The sequence below is a fragment of the Simochromis diagramma genome, unplaced genomic scaffold (genome assembly GCF_900408965.1).
Source record: "Simochromis diagramma unplaced genomic scaffold, fSimDia1.1 OVJJ01000529.1, whole genome shotgun sequence".
In the NCBI taxonomy this organism is placed as follows: Eukaryota; Metazoa; Chordata; class Actinopteri; order Cichliformes; family Cichlidae; genus Simochromis; species Simochromis diagramma.
The window spans coordinates 11,430-34,561 of record NW_024387351.1 but is presented as its reverse complement, the minus strand read 5'-3'; the positions used below and the strand labels follow the sequence as shown (position 1 = coordinate 34,561).

Here is a 23,132-nt window from a genome sequence, read left to right as displayed (position 1 = left end):
CTCAGAAAGCCTGCCATCCATGGATTCTGTCAGTGTTTTGATCTCTTCACCATCAACATTGCGTGCAGCAGCAACCACAGCCTCCCAGACACTGTTCAGAGAGGTGTACTGTTTTCCCTCCTTGTAAATCTCACATTTGATGATGGACCACAGGTTCTCAATGGGGTTCAGATCAGGTGAACAAGGTGGCCATGTCATTAGTTTTTCTTCTTTTATACCCTTTCTTGCCAGCCACGCTGTGGAGTACTTGGACGCGTGTGATGGAGCATTGTCCTGCATGAAAATCATGTTTTTCTTGAAGGATGCAGACTTCTTCCTGTACCACTGCTTGAAGAAGGTGTCTTCCAGAAACTGGCAGTAGGACTGGGAGTTGAGCTTGACTCCATCCTCAACCCGAAAAGGCCCCACAAGCTCATCTTTGATGATACCAGCCCAAACCAGTACTCCACCTCCACCTTGCTGGCGTCTGAGTCGGACTGGAGCTCTCTGCCCTTTACCAATCCAGCCACGGGCCCATCCATCTGGCCCATCAAGACTCACTCTCATTTCATCAGTCCATAAAACCTTAGAAAAATCAGTCTTGAGATATTTCTTGGCCCAGTCTTGACGTTTCAGCTTGTGTGTCTTGTTCAGTGGTGGTCGTCTTTCAGCCTTTCTTACCTTGGCCATGTCTCTGAGTATTGCACACCTTGTGCTTTTGGGCACTCCAGTGATGTTGCAGCTCTGAAATATGGCCAAACTGGTGGCAAGTGGCATCTTGGCAGCTGCACGCTTGACTTTTCTCAGTTCATGGGCAGTTATTTTGCGCCTTGGTTTTTCCACACGCTTCTTGCGACCCTGTTGACTATTTTGAATGAAACGCTTGATTATTCGATGATCACGCTTCAGAAGCTTTGCAATTTTGAGACTGCTGCATCCCTCTGCAAGATATCTCACTATTTTTGACTTTTCTGAGCCTGTCAAGTCCTTCTTTTGACCCATTTTGCCAAAGGAAAGGACGTTGCCTAATAATTATGCACACCTGATATAGGGTGTTGATGTCATTAGACCACACCCCTTCTCATTACAGAGATGCACATCACCTAATATGCTTAATTGGTAGTAGGCTTTCGAGCCTATACAGCTTGGAGTAAGACAACATGCATGAAGAGGATGATGTGGACAAAATACTCATTTGCCTAATAATTCTGTACTCCCTATAAGAGTACAAAGTTTCCTACGTGAGGGACTTTAAGGGTTTAAAAATAAAAATAAAATAAAAAGGGCAAGTTAACAAACTCTGAGCCAAAGATGGAACGGGAAGACGGCACTATTATTTGCACATGTGAGGGTAACAAGGTAAATTAGACACAGCGTCATAGTTAGCACTGCTGCCTCATAGCAAAAAGGTTCCACTCCACCATCTGGCCGGGGCCTTTCTGTGTGGAGTTTGCATGGCCCCCCATTCTCAAACCTGATAAATCTTGGCCAAACAGAAGGAATGATGATGTAAATGATAATAATCAAAGACACAAGTGGGAAATTAAAATGAAACTCAAAGCAGAGGAAATATTACTCAATTGCGGTGAAAAACAGGAATAAGATTAATATAGGGGTATTGGACAGAGAAGGAGGACGCCGGAAAAACATGGAGAAGGTGCTCTAAAACATTGACAAAGAAAATATACAAATACAAATGTTGAAAAAAGAGCAAAGTATCTGATACAGAATATTTTTTTTTAAAAGCCTCAAAGTCCCTGCAATGTCCAGGGTCAGAGGTCAGGTTAAACAGTGATGAATTATCAGAAATCATCAACTTCTATTTATTTTTTTAGGAAAAAATCAGAAATCATCCTCATCACGTTCATGGTTTCGACCCACAGTCCGGGTCTACACTGTTTGTACTGGTCGGACCTTTGGCGTTGATGCATCCATACTGGAAGTGAACCAACCATCAATGGACGTTCAGAAAACTAGCTTGGAGGAATGTGACATCATCATGGTCTTCTGTCCAATCACGTCTCGTATTGTGTCAGATGTGGCAGCAGCACTGACAAGAGAGGAAGGTAATAATGAGATTTTAGATTAGGTTAGATTAGATTAGATTAGATGAAACTTTATTTATCCCTTGGGTGGGTTTCTCTGGGAAATTAAGTTTCCAGTAGCACAGCACCGACAGAAGTTGCAGAATGTGTGCAGAAATATAGCATATATACATATACACATATAAATACAGGGACATATATAAATACAGAGTATGTAAAATGGATAAATAGGAATAGAAATACCACAGAATTGCAAATTTTAAGTCTTGTGAGTCTATTGCACTACTGAATATAAAATAAATAAATAAATAAATAAATAATGCACAGTGAAAAGGACACTACAGCTTAGTTGTTCCGACCGTCTTTTGTCCCCCTGTTTCCTCTCCCTCTAACCTCCAGCGAGGAGTTAAACAGTATGATGGCATAGTTTCTTGTGGGAACCATGTTCATAGTGGACAGTGAAAGATTTACTTCTGTCTGCCAAATTGACTTCTGCTGCTACAGATGTTCTTCTTTTTGTTCCTTAGGGGTCCATGTCTTCGTCAGTCTGGAAGCCCACCTCCTTTTTAGGATATTGTTATTGCTGCTTAATGAAGTTCTGATCATGACAATTAGGCTGTAAAATGAACTCAACATGTAATACATGTCTGTGTTTAAGTGGAATGATGTTTTCAACTCATTCCAAGTTCCAAGAAATATAAACACAAACTTGATTTTTTAAAATCTTTTTTGTCTTTTAGTGTCATCGAGTAATAAGCCCGTCATTCTGGTGCTGATGCATCATACCAGAGATGTCAAGTACTCAACTGGAAGAAGAAACAGGGCTAAACTGGGTCCAAATGTCAAACTGCAGGTTGATGTTCTCTACCATGACACTCAGCAGGGATTACTGCAGTGTGACAAAAACGAACAGTCTGTTGAAGAAATACAAAAGGAGCTATACGAACACAGTAAATATGGATGGTTGGAATGGTCCCAATTTCATAGTTTTGAATGATTTGGAGAACATCCAACACCAAGAAAAAAAGCATAAACATATAAAATCAAATTATCAGCATTTATTAATCACAAAGAAAGACAGATTGATTGAAAACTGCTTACGTACTGTGTGTTGTAATTAATCATGCTGGTTAAAGATGTTCATAAACGTAAATGTTTATCATGGAGGGTCATCCTATAAACATGTGATGGTCAGTCTGCTTGTTTAACTGATTAAAAATAATAATGTTATAGATTTGTTAGACTCTTAGCCTCATGGTGTTTTAATATGTTTTTAAAGACAGAGTTTTCAAAGTTTATTTTTATTTTCACTACTTTTTCTTCTTGCTGTTTACTGGCGGTTGATAAATGGGGAAGTGTTGCATTACTGTCATAAGCTTGTGTGGAGTGGACCAGACTGATGGTGGTGGTTGTATATGCAGGGCCTCTGCACTCAGTGAAGCAGTTCTTTTTAGTATTTTTTTAAATTGTTTACTAGTTTGTGATTATGACATAAGGAATGGTGTCCTTGCAAAGAAAGGTGGCTATATTGGTCGCTGATTTGTTTTTGTTTTGTTTTTGAATGTCAGAAATGTATTATTTGTGAATGTGGAGATGTTATATTGGTTTCACTGGTAAAAATAAATAATTGAAATGGGTATATATTTGTTTTTTGTTAAGTTGCCTAATAATTATGCACAGTAATAGTCACCTGCACACACAGATATCCCCCTAAAATAGCTAAAACTAAAAACAAACTAAAAACTACTTCCAAAAACATTCAGCTTTGATATTAATGAGTTTTTTTGGGTTCATTGAGAACATGTTTGTTGTTCAATAATAACATTATTCCTCAAAAATACAACTTGCTTAATAATTCTGCACTCCCTGTATGCATTTAACTCATTCACTCAGTGAAGCAGAGGGCAGCTAATAATCCAGTGCCTGGGGAGCAGTGTGTAGATACGGTACCTTGCTCAAGGATACCCCAGGGTAGCCGTTCAGTGGTTTTGACCCCAACCTTCCAGTCATGGGGCGAACACTCTACCTACTAGCTACTACTAACTGAAGGCTTAGGGTTAGGATGTTCATTGGCTATCAGAGAGGTTTATTAGATACTTTTGCAAATAAGCCAAATTAGATAACTTTCTTTTCATTAAATCCTGACTGCATCTTGTATTTTTATTTAAATTTTTTAACATAAGATCAATTTTTATGCTACAAATGATGACGCCTCTGATCTGTTGAAGTTTTTCTCACAGAAGCAGTTTAACAGATAATCTTCTCACAATGTAAGTGAAACACGGTGCCATCCTGTGCATGTGCTCAACATTTCAAAAGTAAAACTTTAATAGTAATTTGATAGTTTAATAGTAACAATAATACTTTCTTTATAGTTGTACTAACATGTTAATGTTAGCTTCAAACTCACCTTTGTATGCTTGTTGTAGTTGTTCCACAAAATTACTGCACAGCTTCGTTACTTCATTCTGGTTAACTGACTTCTTCTTCAACGAATCTTCAGCATCTACAAAGAAAACACGCACAGTCACAAAATTTCACATAATAAATGATGTACACATAATAACAGTATTTGTAAAAAATAAAAATACAAAAATAAGCATAAATAGAAAAAAAATGTTTGTTTTTGAACTCCTCGAATAAGTATAGCTGTACATACACTGAAAACAATCTCGTGTTACCATAGGCCTTAAGTTTTCGAGGACTTCAATCACTTCTTCTGGCATCTGCATTTAAAAAAAACATGAAAATGTGAACATGAATTCAGAAACAAACAGAAGCAAGTTGTAACAGTGCTGATAGTTTAGTGGAGTGTTTTCATTTCATCATTTTATGGGTAAAGTTTGATTGTGTTTGAGAGTCGTGATGCTAAACTTTGCTGCTCCTTCTTACTCAGGAGTCCAAACTGTAGGTCAGTTTTAGTCTCAAATATTTCTGATAACAAAACTTTGGATGTAAAAGTTGTTACATTAAGATCAAAGTTTGTGATAAAGGATTTGAATGTTATTTAGGGCAGCTGGACATGAACTAATTTGTTTGAAGATATAAGGAAACTGTTATATAGATAATACCAGTAAACTTTCAATATAAAATTTGTATTTACATGTACTGAAATCCCTTCAATTTTCAATATTTTCAAAAGTACATTTTTTTCAAAATTTTTTCCTTTTTTCTCCTCCTGTAGCACCTGCTGTGTGCACTTTATTGAATGTGGTTTAAAATGTTTCTGACTTTGCTAATGAAAATATGGTAATGATTTTTAACAATGTCTTGATTCATGCTCAGTCATCCAGGTAAGAAAATCCCAAAAGGTTGATTCTGCTCATCTGGACGTAGCATTGTCAGTGGGAGAACGGTTTTTATCACTCATCCAAGTGACTTCTTCTGTCTCAGCTGACTGCAGGTTTTAACAACATTATTGGACATAACCTGCTGAACTCTGATAGGTAACTCAAGCTGGCCTGCACTGGTATGGCTTACTTTAAGTGTTACAAAATTAAAACTAACCTAACATCAGAAGGGATTGTATAAGGCAAACTAAAAGGACGTTAATTAAACCTTTAAGACCTACAACAGAACCAAGTCCGCCAGAGCTTATCTATATATATTTACATACTGTAATGCCATTTTTGGGAGCATTTCAAGTTGCTATACATCAATACAACCGTTATAGCCCAAATTTTGATAATATGTATGCATTAAGTCCATGGTAACTACATAAATTGCAAAAACGTGCAATAAGCTACAAAAAAATTGAATATCATTTTTGTTTTTTACATATATTTCTAGTTAGAGAAATTTAAAAGGTTTATCCCTCAAAACTGTAAATACAAAGAAGTTGCCCAAAATAGTTTTCAACCACAGGAAATTTATTTTGAGTGTCTTCATAGTTTAATTTTTAAAATATACCAATGTTTATATACTGCAGGAAAAACAAAAATATGTATTATAATGCAAATTTGCAAAAAAAAAACAGCATGTGCATCAAAATAAACTATTTCCAACAGTGTACTTTGAGTTCTAAGCATCCCAGAAACTATACAGAAAAGCATAAATTCAAACATGATTTTTAAAACACCAGTATAGGCTTCTAAGGTCTTGAAGTTAAAAAACAAACAAACCAAAAACTCAATTTTCTGCTAAAATGACATCACTTCCGGTTTCAGGCAGGTAATGGCGGACATGCAATAGTTCATGCTGACATCTTTTCCAACATAGGAAACAGCTATGAACAGCTGATCGGATCGTCAAAGCGTTTCTTTTTCTGGAATATTATGTTTTTGTTACTTCAATTCCTTTTATGCAATTTTTGAAAAGCTATATATGTGGAAGGAAACCGTGACTTAGAACAAGCTGATGGTATAAGTTGTAATTACAGCTCCTCTGGTTTCATATGCAGAATAAAAAAATGTTGTGCTAGCTCATGTGGTTGCAGTTCTACAGGGATTCTACAGGGATTAAAATATACTTACGAAAAATGGAGTGTGCCCACCCTACCGGTCTTAAAGGGTTAAAGCATCATTAAATAGTTTTCCTGCTGGTGACATATTGCATACACACTACCATCAACTTTGAAATGCACTCATATAGTTCTTAAAGTTATTTTTCTCAGATTGAAAATTCCATATGTTTTTTTTTTCTGTTGTGAATAAGATAGGGGTTAAAGAGATTTACAAATGTTTTTACTTTCCCCAGATTCAAGGAATTGGGATTTTACGTCCTACACAGAACTATTAATCATTATTTATGTTATTAAGCAGACAAATAAGTTAAAAAGAAAAACAGATGTATATGTATTCAACACTTAGCACAGTGTTCACGGTAAAACTTGACACTGCGTATTTTAATTTTTAATTCACACAGCATACCATTTAAACACAAGGTCAACTTTGGTGACATGCAGCTCACCAGACTTTAACCATGTGAGTGATACCCTGTTAGGGCTGGAACAGGTGACCCTGAATCCTCCGTTTGGTTATGCTGCAATAGGTGTAAGCTGCTGGCAGATTCCCATGATGCATTGAGTATTTCTTCTTTACTCACAATGTGTTTATACAAGTCTCTTCATTTAATTATTAGTTATTATTAATCTCTGGCTCTTTCCCACAGCATTTCTTTGTCCTGTCTTCCTCCTTTCACCCCCAAACCTCCCATCCCTCAGATGGCTTCTTGATGGCTTCTGTTGCTGATCCTGGTTCTCTATGACTGATTGTGTTCCACTCTGTGTTTCTGTCAAGGCATGGTTTTACTGTGCTGGCAGCGTATTTTTGGATCATTGTCATGCTAAAACATGAAGATGCTGCCAATCAGATGATTCAAGATGTTATTGCATGACGGCTCAAACTCTGATGATAATTTTCTTTGTATTAAGTGAATGGTAGATAGATGAGCTGAATGTCTTTGCTGGATTTTTTTTTACCTTTTCTGAAAATGGTTAGGTACAAGTACTGGACATAAGATGAGAAACAAAGCAGCCAATGTCCAAGGAAGTTTTGCACAATGCTGCACACTGTAACTCAGCACACTAGATTGATGATATCGATGTTAAATCTCTCTTGACTTGTGTTCCAGTCACTAAAGCGTTGGAGGTAGTTTGTAAGAAATTACAGGATGACCCCAACCTCAGTAACAGGACCACTCTCAGCACAGAACAAGTTAGTTTGCTTTGGGAACTGTCTTAATTCTTCTTCTTTCCCATACAAGGGTCAGTACTACAGGGAGAAACATGGGTGTGCTATGCGTTCCCCAGTTTTACCCATCGTGGCCAATTTGTACATGGAAGAAGTGGAAAAGAGGGCTTTGCTATCCTACCCTGGAACACCACTAAGTCATTGGTTCAGGTATGTGGATGACACCTGGGTGAAAATCAAATCTCAGTACCTATTAGAATTCACTGACCACAGTAACTCGGTGGATCAACTATTCAAATTCACCTGGGAGGGCATGAAAAGTGGCTTTGAAAGGTTAGGCATATTAGACTGTGAGATTTCCATCAGTAATGAGGGACATTTAAAAGCAGATATGTACCGTAAACCAACTCACACACATAAACCACCACATTAAGTTTTGACTCTCATCATCCGCTGGAGCACAAACTGGGTGTCATCAGGATATCATGTAAACACATAGTGAGTGAAGAATAAACACTCAATGGATCATGGGAATCCCCCAGCAGCCTAGACCTATTTCAGCATAACTAAGGTAGGACTCAGGGTCACCAGATCCAGCCCTTACTATATGCTTTAACTTTATGCTCATTGTGAAACCAGCTGGAAGCTCGTTTCACAATAAGAATTTTATATAGTTGATGTGGATGTATAAAGATTTATTTTATTTTATATTCAGTCCAATTAAATTATATTGCAGTTGTCTCCTGCTCCCTGTAGGTGACTAACTTTGAAAACATATCGGTCATTTTTGGGTGTATCCCCCAAAAATGGTTTAAATGACCTGTGTTTGGAAAATAAACCAGTAAGAGCAGCATTTCGATTCCTTTTTCATTCCAATTGTGAAAAAGGTGAGAACATTACAAATAGATCACCAAAGCAAGCAGTAATATAGGCCAGCAATCAATAATTATCCATTAGCAAAGCACAACTTGGCAAGATAAACATTTCCTAGTTAGTCACACTTTTTGTAGTTTTAGTTACTTACTAATCAATACTTGACCACATTTCTTATTAGTTTTTGCTGCTTTCTATAGAAAGAATAACTTACCTCTGCCTTGTCAGATTCATTCAGAAGGGCATTCCACACATCCTTGATTTTAATTATAAGCTGTGACAGAGTGATATGAGCAGACTGAGAAGCTTTACAGATGGTGTTCTTCACTTCTTGGAGGCTCTCACTGTAACCTGGATTTGGAGGAGCCATGGGCGGGGTGCCCTCCCACAGGTGCTCACAATATTTCACGTCTATCTGTTTATCAAATTGAGGGACATCAGTGAAGCACTCTGCATCAAAAACCTCCGTTTTGACGAGTTTGGTTATTTGGTCCAGTTTTTTCTGTAGGAGTTTTCTTTCATTCATGTTGTTCTCTGCTGGTACATCTGTAACATTTTGGTGAACAAACAGACATCTGGGAGAAAGTTGAACTTTCTTCATCCTCATCAAAGCCTGAACAAGAAGAATGATTTGTATCATCAATAGATCATCTCCAATTATGTTAATCAACATCATGTTTCCCAGACCAACAAGAAATGTTGCCAGTTTATTGCTGTGGTGGGGAGTTGTGCTATCTTCTAATTCAAAAGCCTGCAGTCCTTCAGTGTGAACCACTAGAACATAGTCAGGCCCAAAGTCTTTCTTCATCACCTCTGAGACTTTGAGCAGCTGCATGAAGGCACCCTTTGTGCATCTGCCAGCAGCACCAACTGCAGACTGCAGTCCCAACATGGTGTTCAGCATGGATGGTCTTCCACCCCTCCCTGGGCTTTCTAGTCCAAAAACAGACAACACAAAAACTCTCTTGTCCCCCAGTTTCTGGATGACATTCTCTAAGAGACTGGAAATCCCTTTTAAAGGCAGGTGACCTGCATCTCCATCTATCAGCTTCACTGGGTGTCCTGATATCATCAGCTCTGCAGTCAAGTCAGGGTATTCACAACAGTCACAGATATTTCCCATTTCTCTGAACATGTGCTCCAACCTGAAGGATTCAGAATGCACTTTTTTGGATATGTCTTCCATCTCAGTTTGGCTCTTGAATGAAAGATCTGATTTGTCATGTTTATTCCCTATAGGTAATACCTCCAAATAATTTTCATCAAGACTATGAAGAACAGAAGAAAAATTCTCTGTGGAGTGGTCATCCAACAAGATCTTAGTCCATTTCAGGAAATACTCTCTTTCTGTGGGTGAATGAGTTTGAATGAACAGCTCCATCAGTTTACTGCAAGAAGCATCACATTGTTTCTGACTTTTTTCCATTGTTTTCTGCTGCTTTTCACTTTTCTCCTTTTCAGAGTCTCCTCTGAGATGATTGATCTTTGAGATATCAGTGTTCTCTTTTGTAATCAGCTCCATTATTTCCAAAGCAGCAGATCTGCCTCTCTTACAGGCTACCCCATGTTCATCTACTGTAATTCCAGAGACTGAATCCATAGATTCAAGTTGGAACAATGGTTGCGAGCTGGGTCCATCTGCAGAAGATAAAACTTCTCTAATAATTTTTTTCAGTTGTTCGGATACATCTGGCTGAGTTCTACCTTTCAGACCTATTTTGTAATTCATCTTTTTTGCTCTTACAATATCACAGCTGTAATCTTCAATGATACAAATAAGAGGCTTATGAGACTCTAAGAGTTCTAAAATAAGTGATCTGCTTTCTTCATCTTTTTGGAAAGATTCAACAAGAAAAATGTTGATTGAGGACTTTTCAATCAATATGCCACGCTGTTTTTTAACCTGCAGAGCATCACCATGAAGATTACAAAATGCAATGCAGTCACTGAAGGCATCAGTGGGTTTTCCAGCAGGGCAGTACCAGGCAATCTCTGCCACACCATCCATCAGATGGCGAGACCTTGTGCTTCCTGGGCAGTTTCTGTGGAAGAAGGTGTTGTGACTGTCGTTGATCAAAGCGTTAATCAGCTGAGATTTAGACACTGACAGAGAACCCAGGCGGAAAAATGACACCAACGGTGTCTGGGCTTTGCAGACTGGACTACTCTTCATGGTGATGATGCATGCGCCATCTTTGATCTGACTCACCATCCAGGTTTTTGTTATTTGTCTGAAAGTCCATAGAGGACACTCAATCTCCTTTGTGACTGGGTCAGGAACAAGCAAAGGTAAGGCATACTGACACTGAGAGAGCTTTGTAACAATCATCTGTTTAAGGAAGCTGTCCGAACAGTGAAATACTGCCATCTGAACATCCATTGGATGCACACGTGTCTGTTCTTTTTGATGAGTGTCTACAATGGTGCTCAAAAAAGTGTCCCAGTCACTGATGTCAGTCACTGGACTAGACTTTGGGTCTGTCCCCTCAGGACTGTCTGGTCTCACAGAAATATATCTGGCTCTGTAGTCCAACATCATCAGCCTGTGGATAAACATGTAAGCCAGATTTTTCTCAGATGCGACATGGTGCTGTGTCACAGATGGACAAAGGTGAAGAAAATCTTTTGGTGATAGCTTCTGTTGAAGTTTATCCTGAAGGTGAAGTCTAGCAAACAGAGTCTCAGTTTGCCTTTGACACGGTCCCTTATTGGTGATTTCATCTAGAAACTCCACTGACTGCAGGAAAAAAACAAATAAATACAAAGTGTTTTAACAAGTAATAACATAGAAATAGCTTTTAAGAGCTTGTGGACTTACCCTCTTTCCACTCATGTCATCATCTGAGGGACCTGCAAGATAAAAGTGAAGCAGAAAGACAGATAATGTGACTGGCGGAACAGGAACAACAACAGGTGAAATTAATAACTCAGTCTATCTTTGGCCGTTGTTTACATCCTGCCGCGAGCTGACTCCGCAGCAGCGCTCGGCAAAGTCCGTGAAGTTATCAGTGCATTAGAGAGAAGTAGTTTTGACGCTGCCTTTATTGTCGCTAGTGACTTCAATAAGTGCAACTTCCGGACTGTACTCTCCAAATATCACAAACATGTGGCCATTCCTACCCACAACAAGAACACCCTGGATGATGTTTACAGCAACATACACGGTTCATATAGGGCTGCACAATGCCCCCACTTTGGACATTCTCACCACATCTTTCTGTTCATGTACCCGGCTTACAGACAGAAACTGAAACAATCAAACCCTCTCACCAGACCTGTTAAACTCTGGACCCCAGAGACTGAGAGCATCCTGCAGGACTGTTTTGCTCAAACAGATTGGGATGTGTTTCAAACTGCAGCCACTAAGGAGAACTGTTCTGTCAAAATAAAGGACTATGCTGAATATGTGACTGGGTACATCAGCACCTGCGTTGGAAACATTGTGCTCACCAGACAAATCAGAAAGTTCCCCGACCAGAAGCCTTGGATCAACAGTCAGGTACGACACATGCTGCTTACTCGCTCTCTTGCATTCAGATCAGGCAATGAGACGGAGTACAAAACTGCGACGTACGGACTGAGGAAAGCCATTATAGCGGCTAAGAGGCAGTTCAGAGAGAAGCTGGATGGCTTCTATTCTTCTGCTGACCCCAGGTGTTTGTTGCCAGGCCTGCAGTACATCACAGAATATAGGGCCACCACCAACACCATCAGCTCCGCAGGCGGTCTGCCGGATGATCTCAACCTATTTTACACCCGCTTTGAGACCCCCCGGACCTCCCAGACCTCCCACACCCTCCAGACCTCCAACACCTTCCAGAACCCCCAGATTACCTGACCCGCCAGCGGTCTCAATAGACCAAGTGCACAAGGTCCTGAGGAAGATCAACCTCCCAAGGCAGCAGGACCAGACAACATCCCTGGACAGGCCCTTAGAGCATGCACTAACGAGCTGGCTGATGTTTTCACCTCCATCTTTAACCTTTCCCTTAGTCAGAGCATCATTCCCACATGCTTGAAAACCACAACTATCATCCCTCCCCACAAGAAAAGCCCAGCAACCTGCCTTAATGACTACAGAACAGTTGCATTCACTCCAGTCATTGCAAAGTGTTTTGAGAGAGTGGTGCTGGCCTACAGTAAGAGCAATATTCTAGACACTTTGGACTCCTGCAGTATGTCTACCGGCCCAACAGGTTCGTGTCAGACGCCATCGCTGCTGCACTTCACTATTCACTCTCCCACCTCTTCCTATGAATCCTACATCAGGGTTCTCTTTGATTATAGCTCTGCCTTCAACACAGTCATCCCTCACAAACTCATCCACAAACTGTCATTCGGCCTGCACCCCACCCTACAGAACTTTTTGACTCGCAGGCCTCAATCTGTCAGGATTGGCAACAGGACCTCAGCCAGCATTACCACAAACACTGGAGTTCCAAAGGGTTGCGTCCTCAGCCCCATCCTCTAAACCTTGTACACTCACGACTGTGTCGCCTCCAACAAAGACAACATCATACGGAAGTTCGCGGATGACACTGCAGTGATTGGTCGCATCACTGGAGGGGACAAAACAGCTTACAGGAGAGAGGCGGCCGGTCTGGTGTCATGGTGTGAGGACAACAACCTCACCCTCAACACAAATAAAAAAAAGGAGATGATAGTGGACATGAGGAAAAAGAAGAGGAGGCCTCACCAGCCGCTGTTTATTCGGGAGAGTGAAGTAGAGAGGGTGAGCAGCTTTAGGTACCTGGGCATTCACATCAGTGAGGACCTCACCTGGACACTGAACACTACACAGCTGGTCAAGAAGGCTCACACTTCTGCCCTCGGGACAAAGGTTTAGAAGTGTGAAATCCAGAACGTCCAGACTCAACAACTCCTTCTTCCCAACTGCTATCAGACTCCTGACCAGCTGACCTACCTCAAATGCAATATGCATAAGTTCTTTTGCACATTAAGCTCCTTTGTACATCCTTTTACATTGACAACTGCATACCTCCCTTGTCTTCATTTACATATTTTATACTCATTTATTTATCTTTAACCTTCTGGGGTCCAGGGTATAATTGGCTGTTTTTGACTACTTTTGATTTTACCTCTATATTTCACCTTTAAAAACTGTTTATCTTGCCTTGTTTGGTATCATTGTTTTCAGCACAACCTCAAATATCTGATATTTGAATCATTTTTTTTTTCATTTTGGCATACTATATTAACACAGTTGATCTAAATTCAGACAAAAAATTCAAAATCTGAGTAGAGAAAATTCATATTTTTTGCTTTAAAACCCACAAACATGTTTAAAGAATCATTTTCATAACTAGAAATGCAAACAGAAATTGTACATTTCTAAAAATTATGCACAAGTTTTGCAAACAAAGTTACATGGTACTATTTACCTAAAAATGCAGCCAAGGCCTCAGGCGTTTTTTGTATAACCATTTAAATCTATTTACAGAACAATTTGTGTTCTGCATCAAATAAGAAGGCACACAAATTATTTGTGCCCCTTTTGGGTCCCTTTGGATTTTTGATTCTCAATATATCAGTCATTTTAAAGACTAGTTGCATGAAACTTGGCCAGGAGGTGCATTTTAGCATTATTTTTAAAATTCATTGATCCCCTCTATGGTGTTGTGTATATTAAAGGAGATTCACATAAGTGTTACCTCCTGTGGTTATCGTACCATTTTGGGTCCCATTGACTCCCATTATAATCACATATTTTCGATATACTGTAATCCTGACATGTGATAATGCTTTTCTCGTGAATACCTAATGGATCTAAGCCTCAGCCTTCAAAATAAAGGAAAAATAGGTTATGCATCTAATGAGCACTATATTAGGTACAGCACCACCATAGACATTTTCAGTGGTTTTGAATGCAGGACATGGTTATCTTACTATGCAAAATACATGACAATAAAACAGCTGACCACCATAAAATAGTCTCGATGTAGTGGAACTGATATAAGAGAGTGGTGTGAATGTGATTGAGAATATATTTATACTGTGTGTGTGTGTGCGTGTGTGTGTGTCGGTCGCAAACAAAACGGCCTATAGAGCCGTCTTCTTGAAGTGAACAACGGCAGCCTGCTCCGTTTTTTTTTTCCTTTCTCTGAACCTCTGTCAGTGTTGTGTTACTCCACTTAGCAAACGAGCCTCTTGTTGGCTCTGAGCAAGGGAGGGGAGGGGTGCAAAAGCAGCCACGTGTTTGCAGAGCAGAGGGGGGAGGGGTGCAAAAACAGCCACCTGTTTGCAGAGCAGAGGGGGGAGGGGCAGTTGTTACTCTCTCAGTGGCAAGTCAGCAGAGCTGGGGGAGAGACAGAGAGAGATCCTTTTCTATGTTCTTGGATTCAAGTGCACACTTGAAGTCTGTGAGAATAGTTTGCAGCCTTGTCTTACGAGTCATTTCTGCACAGATGCCACGAAATGCACAGACGCGCGTACGCACAACACGAAGCGCACGGTCAATTTAGGGCAGGCTTGGAAGCTGTGCTCATCGTGCAAACAGCGCATTATTACCATAACTGCTGCAAAAGGTAGGATATGCCCTGTCTGCAAAATCCAACCATCTAGAGGTTCATGCTATAAAATGTAAATTACATCTTTGTTCAGTTTGTTGTTGAGTTTGCTCAGGTCAGTTCAGTTTCCCAGTGGCACAGGAACAGAACAGGAGGGAGAGACAGAAAAAGATCATCCTCTGTACAATAAGATAGAGGATGATCTGTTTTTTAAAAATTTAGGTGCATCTTTGAAGTCTGTGAGAATAGTTTGCAGCCTTGTCTTACTAGTGATTTCTGCACAGATGCCACGAAATGCACAGACGCGCATCTTGTGGTTCATGCTATGTATGATAATGTAAATTACATCTTTGTTTAGTTTGTTGTTGAGTTTGTTCAGGTCAGTTCAGTTTGTTTTTTTTGCAATAAAGTGTTATTGTTCCAAAAATAATAATGCATCCAAATCAATGTTGTTATGAATTATTTACCTATTCAAGGCTCTAATAACCTCATGCCAAATATTTCCAGTTGCAACTAATCTTTTGAAAATATTGGATATTATGGGTTCCCCCCCCCCAAAAAAAAATAAACAGGGGTCTTTATGACAATAAAGCCATAAAAACATAAAAAATATTTACAAAATTATGAAAAACTTTATATCTGTGGTTAGGTCTGAAGTTGTCTAAAAGATCTGATGTGGAAAAAAAAATGAAAAATTAATTCATATATGATATTGCTATATCACCTTTTGGATGGGGACCCCTTTGGGTCCCGAGGGATACCAATGGATGTATATTGCAAAAACTCTTATTGCTCCAAAAATAATAATTCATCCAAATCAATTCTGTTATGAATTATTTACACATTCAAGGCTCTAATAACCTCATGCCAAATATTTCCATTTGCAACTAATTTTTTGAAAATATTGTATATTATGGTTTTTTACCCCCCAAAAAACAGGGGTTTTTATGACAATAAAGCCATAAAAACCTAACAAATATTACAAAAATTATGAAAAACTTTATATCAGTGGATAGGTCTGAAGTTGTTTAAGTGCTGTGTTTTCCTCTGTCCCTGTCGCGATCTACACTCATCTCATACTGTGTGTGCTGTCTGCCAGCGTGAGTTTGTTTTGTAATTTTTATTTTTGTAACTTTTGAGTTCAGCTTTAAAGCTGGTTTACATTTTGAGTTTACATTTTGCCTCCAAGTGTCTGCACTGTGGGTCCTCCTTACCACCACTCCTGCCTGCACACAGCCTTCACTTGACACTCTCTGCAGTTGAGTGAAAGGGGATTGTTTATAGTGGGCCCCAAGATGCGCAGAGTATGGCGAAGAGTATGGCAGCCTCATCGCGAGCTCCCCCAAGCTACAGCTTTTTTTTGTGTTTTAATTCTACTTTTTCTCTATTTTATCACGAGTAGCATGTCTCCTTGTGTACGACCGCCAAACTTTACTGGACATGGAGACTGCAAACGCTGACCCAGAGGGAGAAGATCCAGCATTCTGGTTCAAATGAGACGGCACACTAAGAGACCATCGCTCCCCAGTTTATTACTGGCTAATGTGCAGTCTCTGGAGAACAAGCTGTGCGAGCTTCAGGCACGGATCTCATTCCAGTGAGAGATGTGGGACTGCTGCATGATCTGCCTCACAGAAACCTGACCATACCATCGGACAAGGTACCAGACTCCGCCAGTGTTCTCCGTGCACCGTGCGGACAGGTCACAGGAGCTAACTGGGAAAAGCAGAGGCGGTGGTGTGTGTCTCACAATCAACAACAGCTGGTTTGATTATACAAATGTGCACCCGGTCAAATCCTTCTGCTCACCGGCCCTGGAGTACCTGATGATTAAGTGCCGGCCATTCTGGCTACTAAGGGAACTTAAAGCAGTGATCATTATGGCTATTTACATTTCCCCACAAGCCGACACTGACTGAGACTTCAGGGAACTGTACAGCATGATTAGCAGTGAGGAAACTGCGCACCCAGAGGCGGCGTTTATTACGACCACGGACTTTTAACAAAGGAAACCTGAAGAAAGTTTCACCAAAACTCCACCAACACATTAATTTCAAGACTCGTGGAGACCGGCTACTTGATCACTGTTACACCTCCTTCCGGGATACGTACAAAGCCCCCCCCTTGCCCCATTCAGCCAATCAGATCATCTGCTTCTGTCCACCTACAAGCAAAAGCTAAAACAGGAGGCTCCATCCCTGAGGGTGGTGCACCGTTAGAGGGATCAATCAGAGTCCATGTTGCGGGACTAATTTGATCATGTGGACTGGGAAATGTTTCGCATGGCTGCTGATGACATCAATGAGTACACAGATTCAGTCTGCGGATTTATCAGAAAATGCGTGGAAGATGCCGTCCCATCCCAAACAGTCTACCCAAGTCTACCCAGATCAAAAACCGTGGATCACAGTGATGTTCGAATGGTACTGGAAGCAGGAAATACTCCTTTTGCCTCCACGAACACATCGGACTGCAAACACGCACATTACCAACTCCGGAAGATGATCAAACCAGCCAGACATGAGTACAGAGACAGGGTGGAAGATCAATTGGACAATCCTCGAAGTATGTGGCAGGGACTAAACACAATTGCAGACTTTAGAGGGAAAACCAGCACACTGCAGACAACGGCCTCTCTGTGCCAGGATCTAATTGTATTATATGCTAGATCCGACACAGTGAACATGACGAGACCGGACAGTGTGCCAATGTCATCAGTCTGCACAATGTGTCTGAGGAGGATGTGTGAAAGTGCTTCAAGAAAGTGAACGCACCCAAAGCTACTGCTCGGGACCGAACAGTGTGCGCACCACGGATGACATCAGTGTGCACACTGTGTCTGAGGAGGATGAGCGGAAGTGCTTCAGGAAGGTGAACACACGCAAGCTACCCATCCGGACTGGATCCCCGGCCGCGTCCTCAAGTCATGCGCAGCACAGCTGGCTGAAGTGTTTACACACGTCTTCTACCTTCCCCTCTCTCTGTCTGCAGTCCCACCCTGCTTCAAAATGGCCACCATCGTCCCTGTACCCAAATCCTCGACCATCTCATCACTAAACGACTGACGACCGGTAGCCCTGGCCCCCATCATGAGCAAATGCTTCGAGCGGTTGGTCAGAGACTTCATCTGCTCTGCACTACCAGACTCACTGGACCCTCTACAGTTTGCATACTGCCACAACAGGTCCACTGATGATGCCGTAGCCCTGACACTTCATACTGACCTCTTGCACCTGGAGAAGAGAGACACGTATGTGAGAATGCTGTTTGTAGAGCATTCGATACCATCGTTCCCTCGAAGCTGGACAGGAAACTGCAGGATCTAGGACTGAGCAGCTCCCTCTGCAGCTGGATCTTTCACTTCCTGTCTGACAGACGCCAAGTGCTCAGACTGGGCAGCATCACCTCGTCGCCCGTCACATTGAACACTGGTGTACTGAGCCCTCTCCTGTACTCACTCTACACCTACGACTGCACGGCCACTAGCAACTCCAACATCATTGTGAAGTTTGCAGATGACACTACAGTGGTGGGTCTTATCACCAAAGGTGATGAGATGGCTTACAGGAGTAGGTCAGCGCCCTGACCCAACGGTGCCGAGACAACCATCTTAACCTCAACGTTGCAAAGACAAAGGAGTTGATAGTGGACTTCCAGAGGTGCAGAGAAGCACACACACCCATCACCATCAACGGAGCTGCTGTGGAGAGAGTGAGCAGCTTCCGGTTCCTTGGTGTACACCTGGCGGAGGATCTCACATAGTCAGTACACATAAACAAAACAGTGAAGAAAGCGCAGCAGCGCCTCTTCTTTCTCAGGAGACTGAAAAAATCTGGCATTAGCACCCGCATCCTCAGGACCTTCTACCACTGTGCCGTTGAGCATATCCTCACTGGATGCATCACCACCTGGTATGGCAACAACACCGTTTACAACCGCAAAGCTCTCCAGAGAGTGGTGTGGTGTGCTAAAAGGATAATTGGAGGTGAGTTTCCCTCCCTCCAGGACATCTACAGAAAGCAGTGCCTGAGGAAAGTGGTAAGGATCATCAAAGACTCCAGTCACCCCAGCCATAAACTGTTCAGACTACTTCCATCAGGCAGGAGATACTGTAGTATCCTGTCCTGAACCAACAGACTGAGAGACAGCTTTTTCCACCAGGCCATCAGACTGCTGAACATTTCTTAGACACCTCACCTTCACTTATCGGAACTTCAACATTATGCACTCCATACTGTATATAAATACCACTTGTTTTGCACATTTCCAACTGCTGACGTTTATATATTTAATTTTTATTTTATGTACATGTACATGTACATGTACACACACACACACACACACACACACACACACACAGTATACATATTCAGTAATGCACACACTTTTATATTTATACATATATTTATTCTTATAATTCTCAGATTTACCCATTCTTATATTTTGCTTGTTCTTATGTTATTCTATTTTGCACACCTCTGTTGCTTGTGAAGCTCACACACAAGAATTCCACTCGCATGTGCTGTACCAGTGTACCTGCACATGTGGTGTAACAGTAAAAGTGATCTGATTTGATTTGATTTGTTTTTTTAGATGTCAGTAAAAATAGTAATAAACTTGATCGACCAATGTGTCCAAACCTTTGCATCAGCACTCAAATAAAAAAAAAACAACAATAACAACAATTCAGAGTTTCCAGCACACAGACACAATATGTACAATTATATATATATATATATATATATATATAGATTGCGTCCACATAATCATGTAAATATATTTTAGAGCTAATCAGGCAAGACTGTCTTACCTTGGTTGGAGTTTTCCTTGTTCCCATTTACTGCAACTTTTTGAAGAAAGAAAAAGAAAACACAGGATCAATGTCTTTTTAATAATAAATGTTTGGTTAATAATCAGTGTTTGGTTAATAGCAACATTTCATTCGTGGATCAATGATATGTTACTTTACATTACCTTTGTAAGATTCCAAAGGTGGGATCTGAGGTTTGATTTTAGGCTGTTCTCCACCTTCTGCTGTTGTGGTGTTTTTGAGCTCCATCTCATCTGCTCCTTGTCTTTACAAAGGGTTCATATGGGAGTAAAGAAAACACTGGCTGACGTCTGGACTCCTCCACCACCTGTGCCGATCCCAAGGCTGACCCAGCCAGGACGCAGCCTGCCTCCACACCCGTACTCACGGTGGGAGCAGTGGGTGCCCGACAGGTGCCTGTACCTGTTCCTGCTCCCATCTGAGCGGCAACAACATTTACTGAACAGTTTATTACCCTTTGCAAATTTACGAACAGGGCATGGCCCAGTAAGTAGTCACATGATTGGAGAGTACTTACCATGTGCTAATGTCAAGGACGCATACAGTCCCTCCTACCTCCCCCCACTGGGTAGGTCAGACCATAACCTCACCTCACCCCCAGCTATGTGCCTATTGTGAAAAGGGAGCCTGTGACCACTAGATGTATTAAGAGCTGGTCAGAGGAAGCCATAGCGGACATACCCGTAGTCAGCCTGCAATCCACAGCCACACCACTCTCTCTTCCTCTTTCACCACATGCCTCCTGTAAAAGTCCTGAAACCCCTCCCCACTTGTCACTTTCACTCGTGACCAGGTTCAGGACAAATGAGAAGACTCACCTCAGGCAAATTTGCTGGACCTGACGGGGTGAGTCCCCGCGTCCTAAAGGCCTGTGTCCTTTAGGACGCGGGGATGTTGAGGACCCAGGAGCAGAGAGAGGCGAGGAGACAGGACTGAGTTTTAACTAAAGGAGATCCTTTATTTGGGCTGATAACATGTGTGAAGGCAAAACATAACAGGAACAGAGGCTATGGTTAAAGTAAAACCTAAACTGGAAAAACACTAGAAATGGCTAAATGGAGTTACTATGACTACTGTGAATAGGACTCTGTGCAGGTGCATGAAAAACTATGAACCACATGGCATGAATAAACCAACATGAACATGACCAGCACAGAGCATCTTCGCGTGGGTGCATGAAAGAACTAAGAATTAAACAGCATGAATAGGAAACATGAACTGCACAGAATCCTGAAGAATATTTAACTTGAAAAGTGGGATGGAAAACAGACGACACAACACTGAACAGAGGAAGACAGAGGACTTAAATACTTACTAGGTGATAAGGGGAAGTGGAGACACCTGAGTAAAAAGCTGACTAGTATGAACATTATGATGCCACAGTGGAAGTGTAAATTAAGCACAAAGAACATGGAAACAAGACTTTCAACATAAACAGGAAACATGACGAGACGCAAACATGCCATGAACTTGACAACAAGAACAACAGAGATATGAAGCAAGGAGACTTAGAACAGGGGAGAATACAGAAAAGAATAAACAAAACAACGGACAAAAACAGCAACCTAGTTATCGTAGAACTGTGCTAGATATGTGAAAATAAAACTAGGACACAAATATCAGTAGTATCAAAATACAATGAAACTCAAAACAAAACAATGAGATGGCTATGGAGAGAGATCCATCTTTTTTACTGAATTACAAAAATGATGCTTATTTTTTGAATGAGATTCTGTTCTTGTTTCTGAAATAAGGAGTGCTTACCAGCCTGGTGGAAACGTATTAATTTAGGGTGGTTCATTAATAAAATTGGTGACCTTATTTTCCTTTCTGTCTATTCATTTTAAATTCTGAGGTGAAGACAAGCATCAGCAGCACAGCTATCTGAGCTGATTAAACATGAGACTTGTTTGCCTATTTTGTGCAAAATAATGCAACGATGTTTGGTTAAATTGAGCAGACAGCTTTTGAACTGCGACTGTCACCAATTAATGTCTGTGTGTGCGTTTCCTAAATCAGAAGCAGAATTTAAAGTGGTAAACAGAATGAACAGGTTTGTGCAGGTACACTCAAATTCCCCATCTAGTTCATCAGTGGTAGAAGATAGAAAATGTAGATATATGATTTAGGAAGTATTAAAACTACAAACCAGTCATACTGATGGGTGTTGTAGAGCCTGTTAGAATTTTTTTTTTTATCTTTTCTATATATACCTCATTATTTTATGTTTCACAATTACTTCATGATATTTTATCAGACATTTATGCCTTTTACTTCACAAATGTGTGTTTATAGAATAGAGTGTTGAAAGTAGACCGGTAACAAAAAACCTAGACACAAACAGAGCGTGAGAGAGCACTCTCGCTCTCGTTCTCTTTAACTGTTTAATAAATTGAAGAAAAAAGATACTGTCAGTTTTTTTGTCTTCTCTCTTAAAAAAAAAAAACATGACACGACACCTTTTGGTGAGGACTAATAACTGTTTTACTGCCCTCTAAAGAGCTAATCAGTAACACAATAGCTTTAAATGAGCAGATCTCTGCAGATAGATATGATCTGACAGCATGAACGTTCATATACAGCCAGTACAGCAGTTTATGGTGAGGACAGAAAGATTTACCTGCAGCCTTCAGAAGCTATCCTCTTCTACCTTTGCAGTTTCCTGACCGCTGATCTTCTTCTGTTCAAAGTTACTCAAATTATCTCTTTAAATAAATAAACACGACTCCACCCCCACACACGTCTACCACGTGATTTACAGTAAATCCTGTACTTCTCAGCAGCACTGTTTACTTTCACTTTCAGTGTGTGTGTGAGTAAGAGTGTTTGTGAGTGTAATTGTTTGTGCAAGTGTGTGCATGAGCGAGAGTGTGTGAAAGAGTGTGTGTGTGTGTGTGTGTGTGTGTGTGTTTGTGTGACTGAGTGGACTTACAGTTATCTCCTCACTCTCTTCTTGTGTGTCATAGGGCACTGTTTAACATTTTAACTGCTACCAGAGGACTATGGGTGAGTCAGAATCAGTTTGTTTTTGGCATCATTTGTGCGTTTTTTTTTCAGTACTGAGTCTTCTACTGCTGATAGTGGAGTGATTGTTTCTTTATAAACAGCAGTCAGAACGGTTTATGTTGGACCTGATTATTTTAGGGTCTTAGGGAATAAAGAGTGACTCCACACCCCCCTCTTTTGAAGGCAGGAGGATGTGCACGGTCAATCCCCCCGGTGACCCACTGGTGCTGCTGGATGTTGG

At 40.8% G+C, this 23,132-nt stretch overlaps 1 protein-coding gene across 6 annotated transcripts; it reads right to left on the bottom strand.

The window, feature by feature from the left end:
- Positions 1–3,842: 3,842 nt before the first annotated feature.
- LOC120718521 (interferon-induced very large GTPase 1-like) lies at positions 3,843–22,572 on the bottom strand. 6 transcript variants are annotated; one of them, XM_040007045.1, is made up of 8 exons: positions 22,506–22,541; positions 20,403–20,494; positions 20,029–20,303; positions 19,865–19,903; positions 11,346–11,377; positions 8,742–11,264; positions 4,684–4,750; positions 3,843–4,530 (listed from the first exon to the last, which is right to left on the bottom strand). In XM_040007045.1, exons 3-8 carry the CDS (start codon positions 20,111–20,113, stop codon positions 4,394–4,396), a joined length of 2,883 nt encoding a protein of 960 aa, XP_039862979.1. In that variant the 5' UTR covers positions 20,114–20,303; positions 20,403–20,494; positions 22,506–22,541; the 3' UTR covers positions 3,843–4,393. The 6 variants fall into 6 exon arrangements, with proteins under 6 accessions (XP_039862979.1, XP_039862981.1, XP_039862982.1 ...); XM_040007047.1 differs by lacking the exon at positions 20,403–20,494 and having other exon boundaries at positions 20,029–20,129; positions 22,506–22,572; XM_040007048.1 differs by lacking the exon at positions 20,403–20,494 and having other exon boundaries at positions 19,865–19,900; positions 20,029–20,129; positions 22,506–22,572.
- Between the last annotated feature and the right edge of the window lie 560 nt (positions 22,573–23,132).

Bases quoted from the DNA above. Each gene is read 5' to 3' on its own strand.
- LOC120718521 (XM_040007047.1), bottom strand. From the start codon at position 20,113: ATGGAGCTCAAAAACACCACAACAGCAGAAGGTGGAGAACAGCCTAAA. The intron at 19,904-20,028 runs GTAATGTAAAGT...TCTTTCTTCAAA, and splicing joins ACCTTTGGAATCTTACAAAG to AAGTTGCAGTAAATGGGAAC. The intron at 4,751-8,741 runs GTAAGTTATTCT...TTTTAAATGCAG, and splicing joins ATGAATCTGACAAGGCAGAG to ATGCCAGAAGAAGTGATTGA.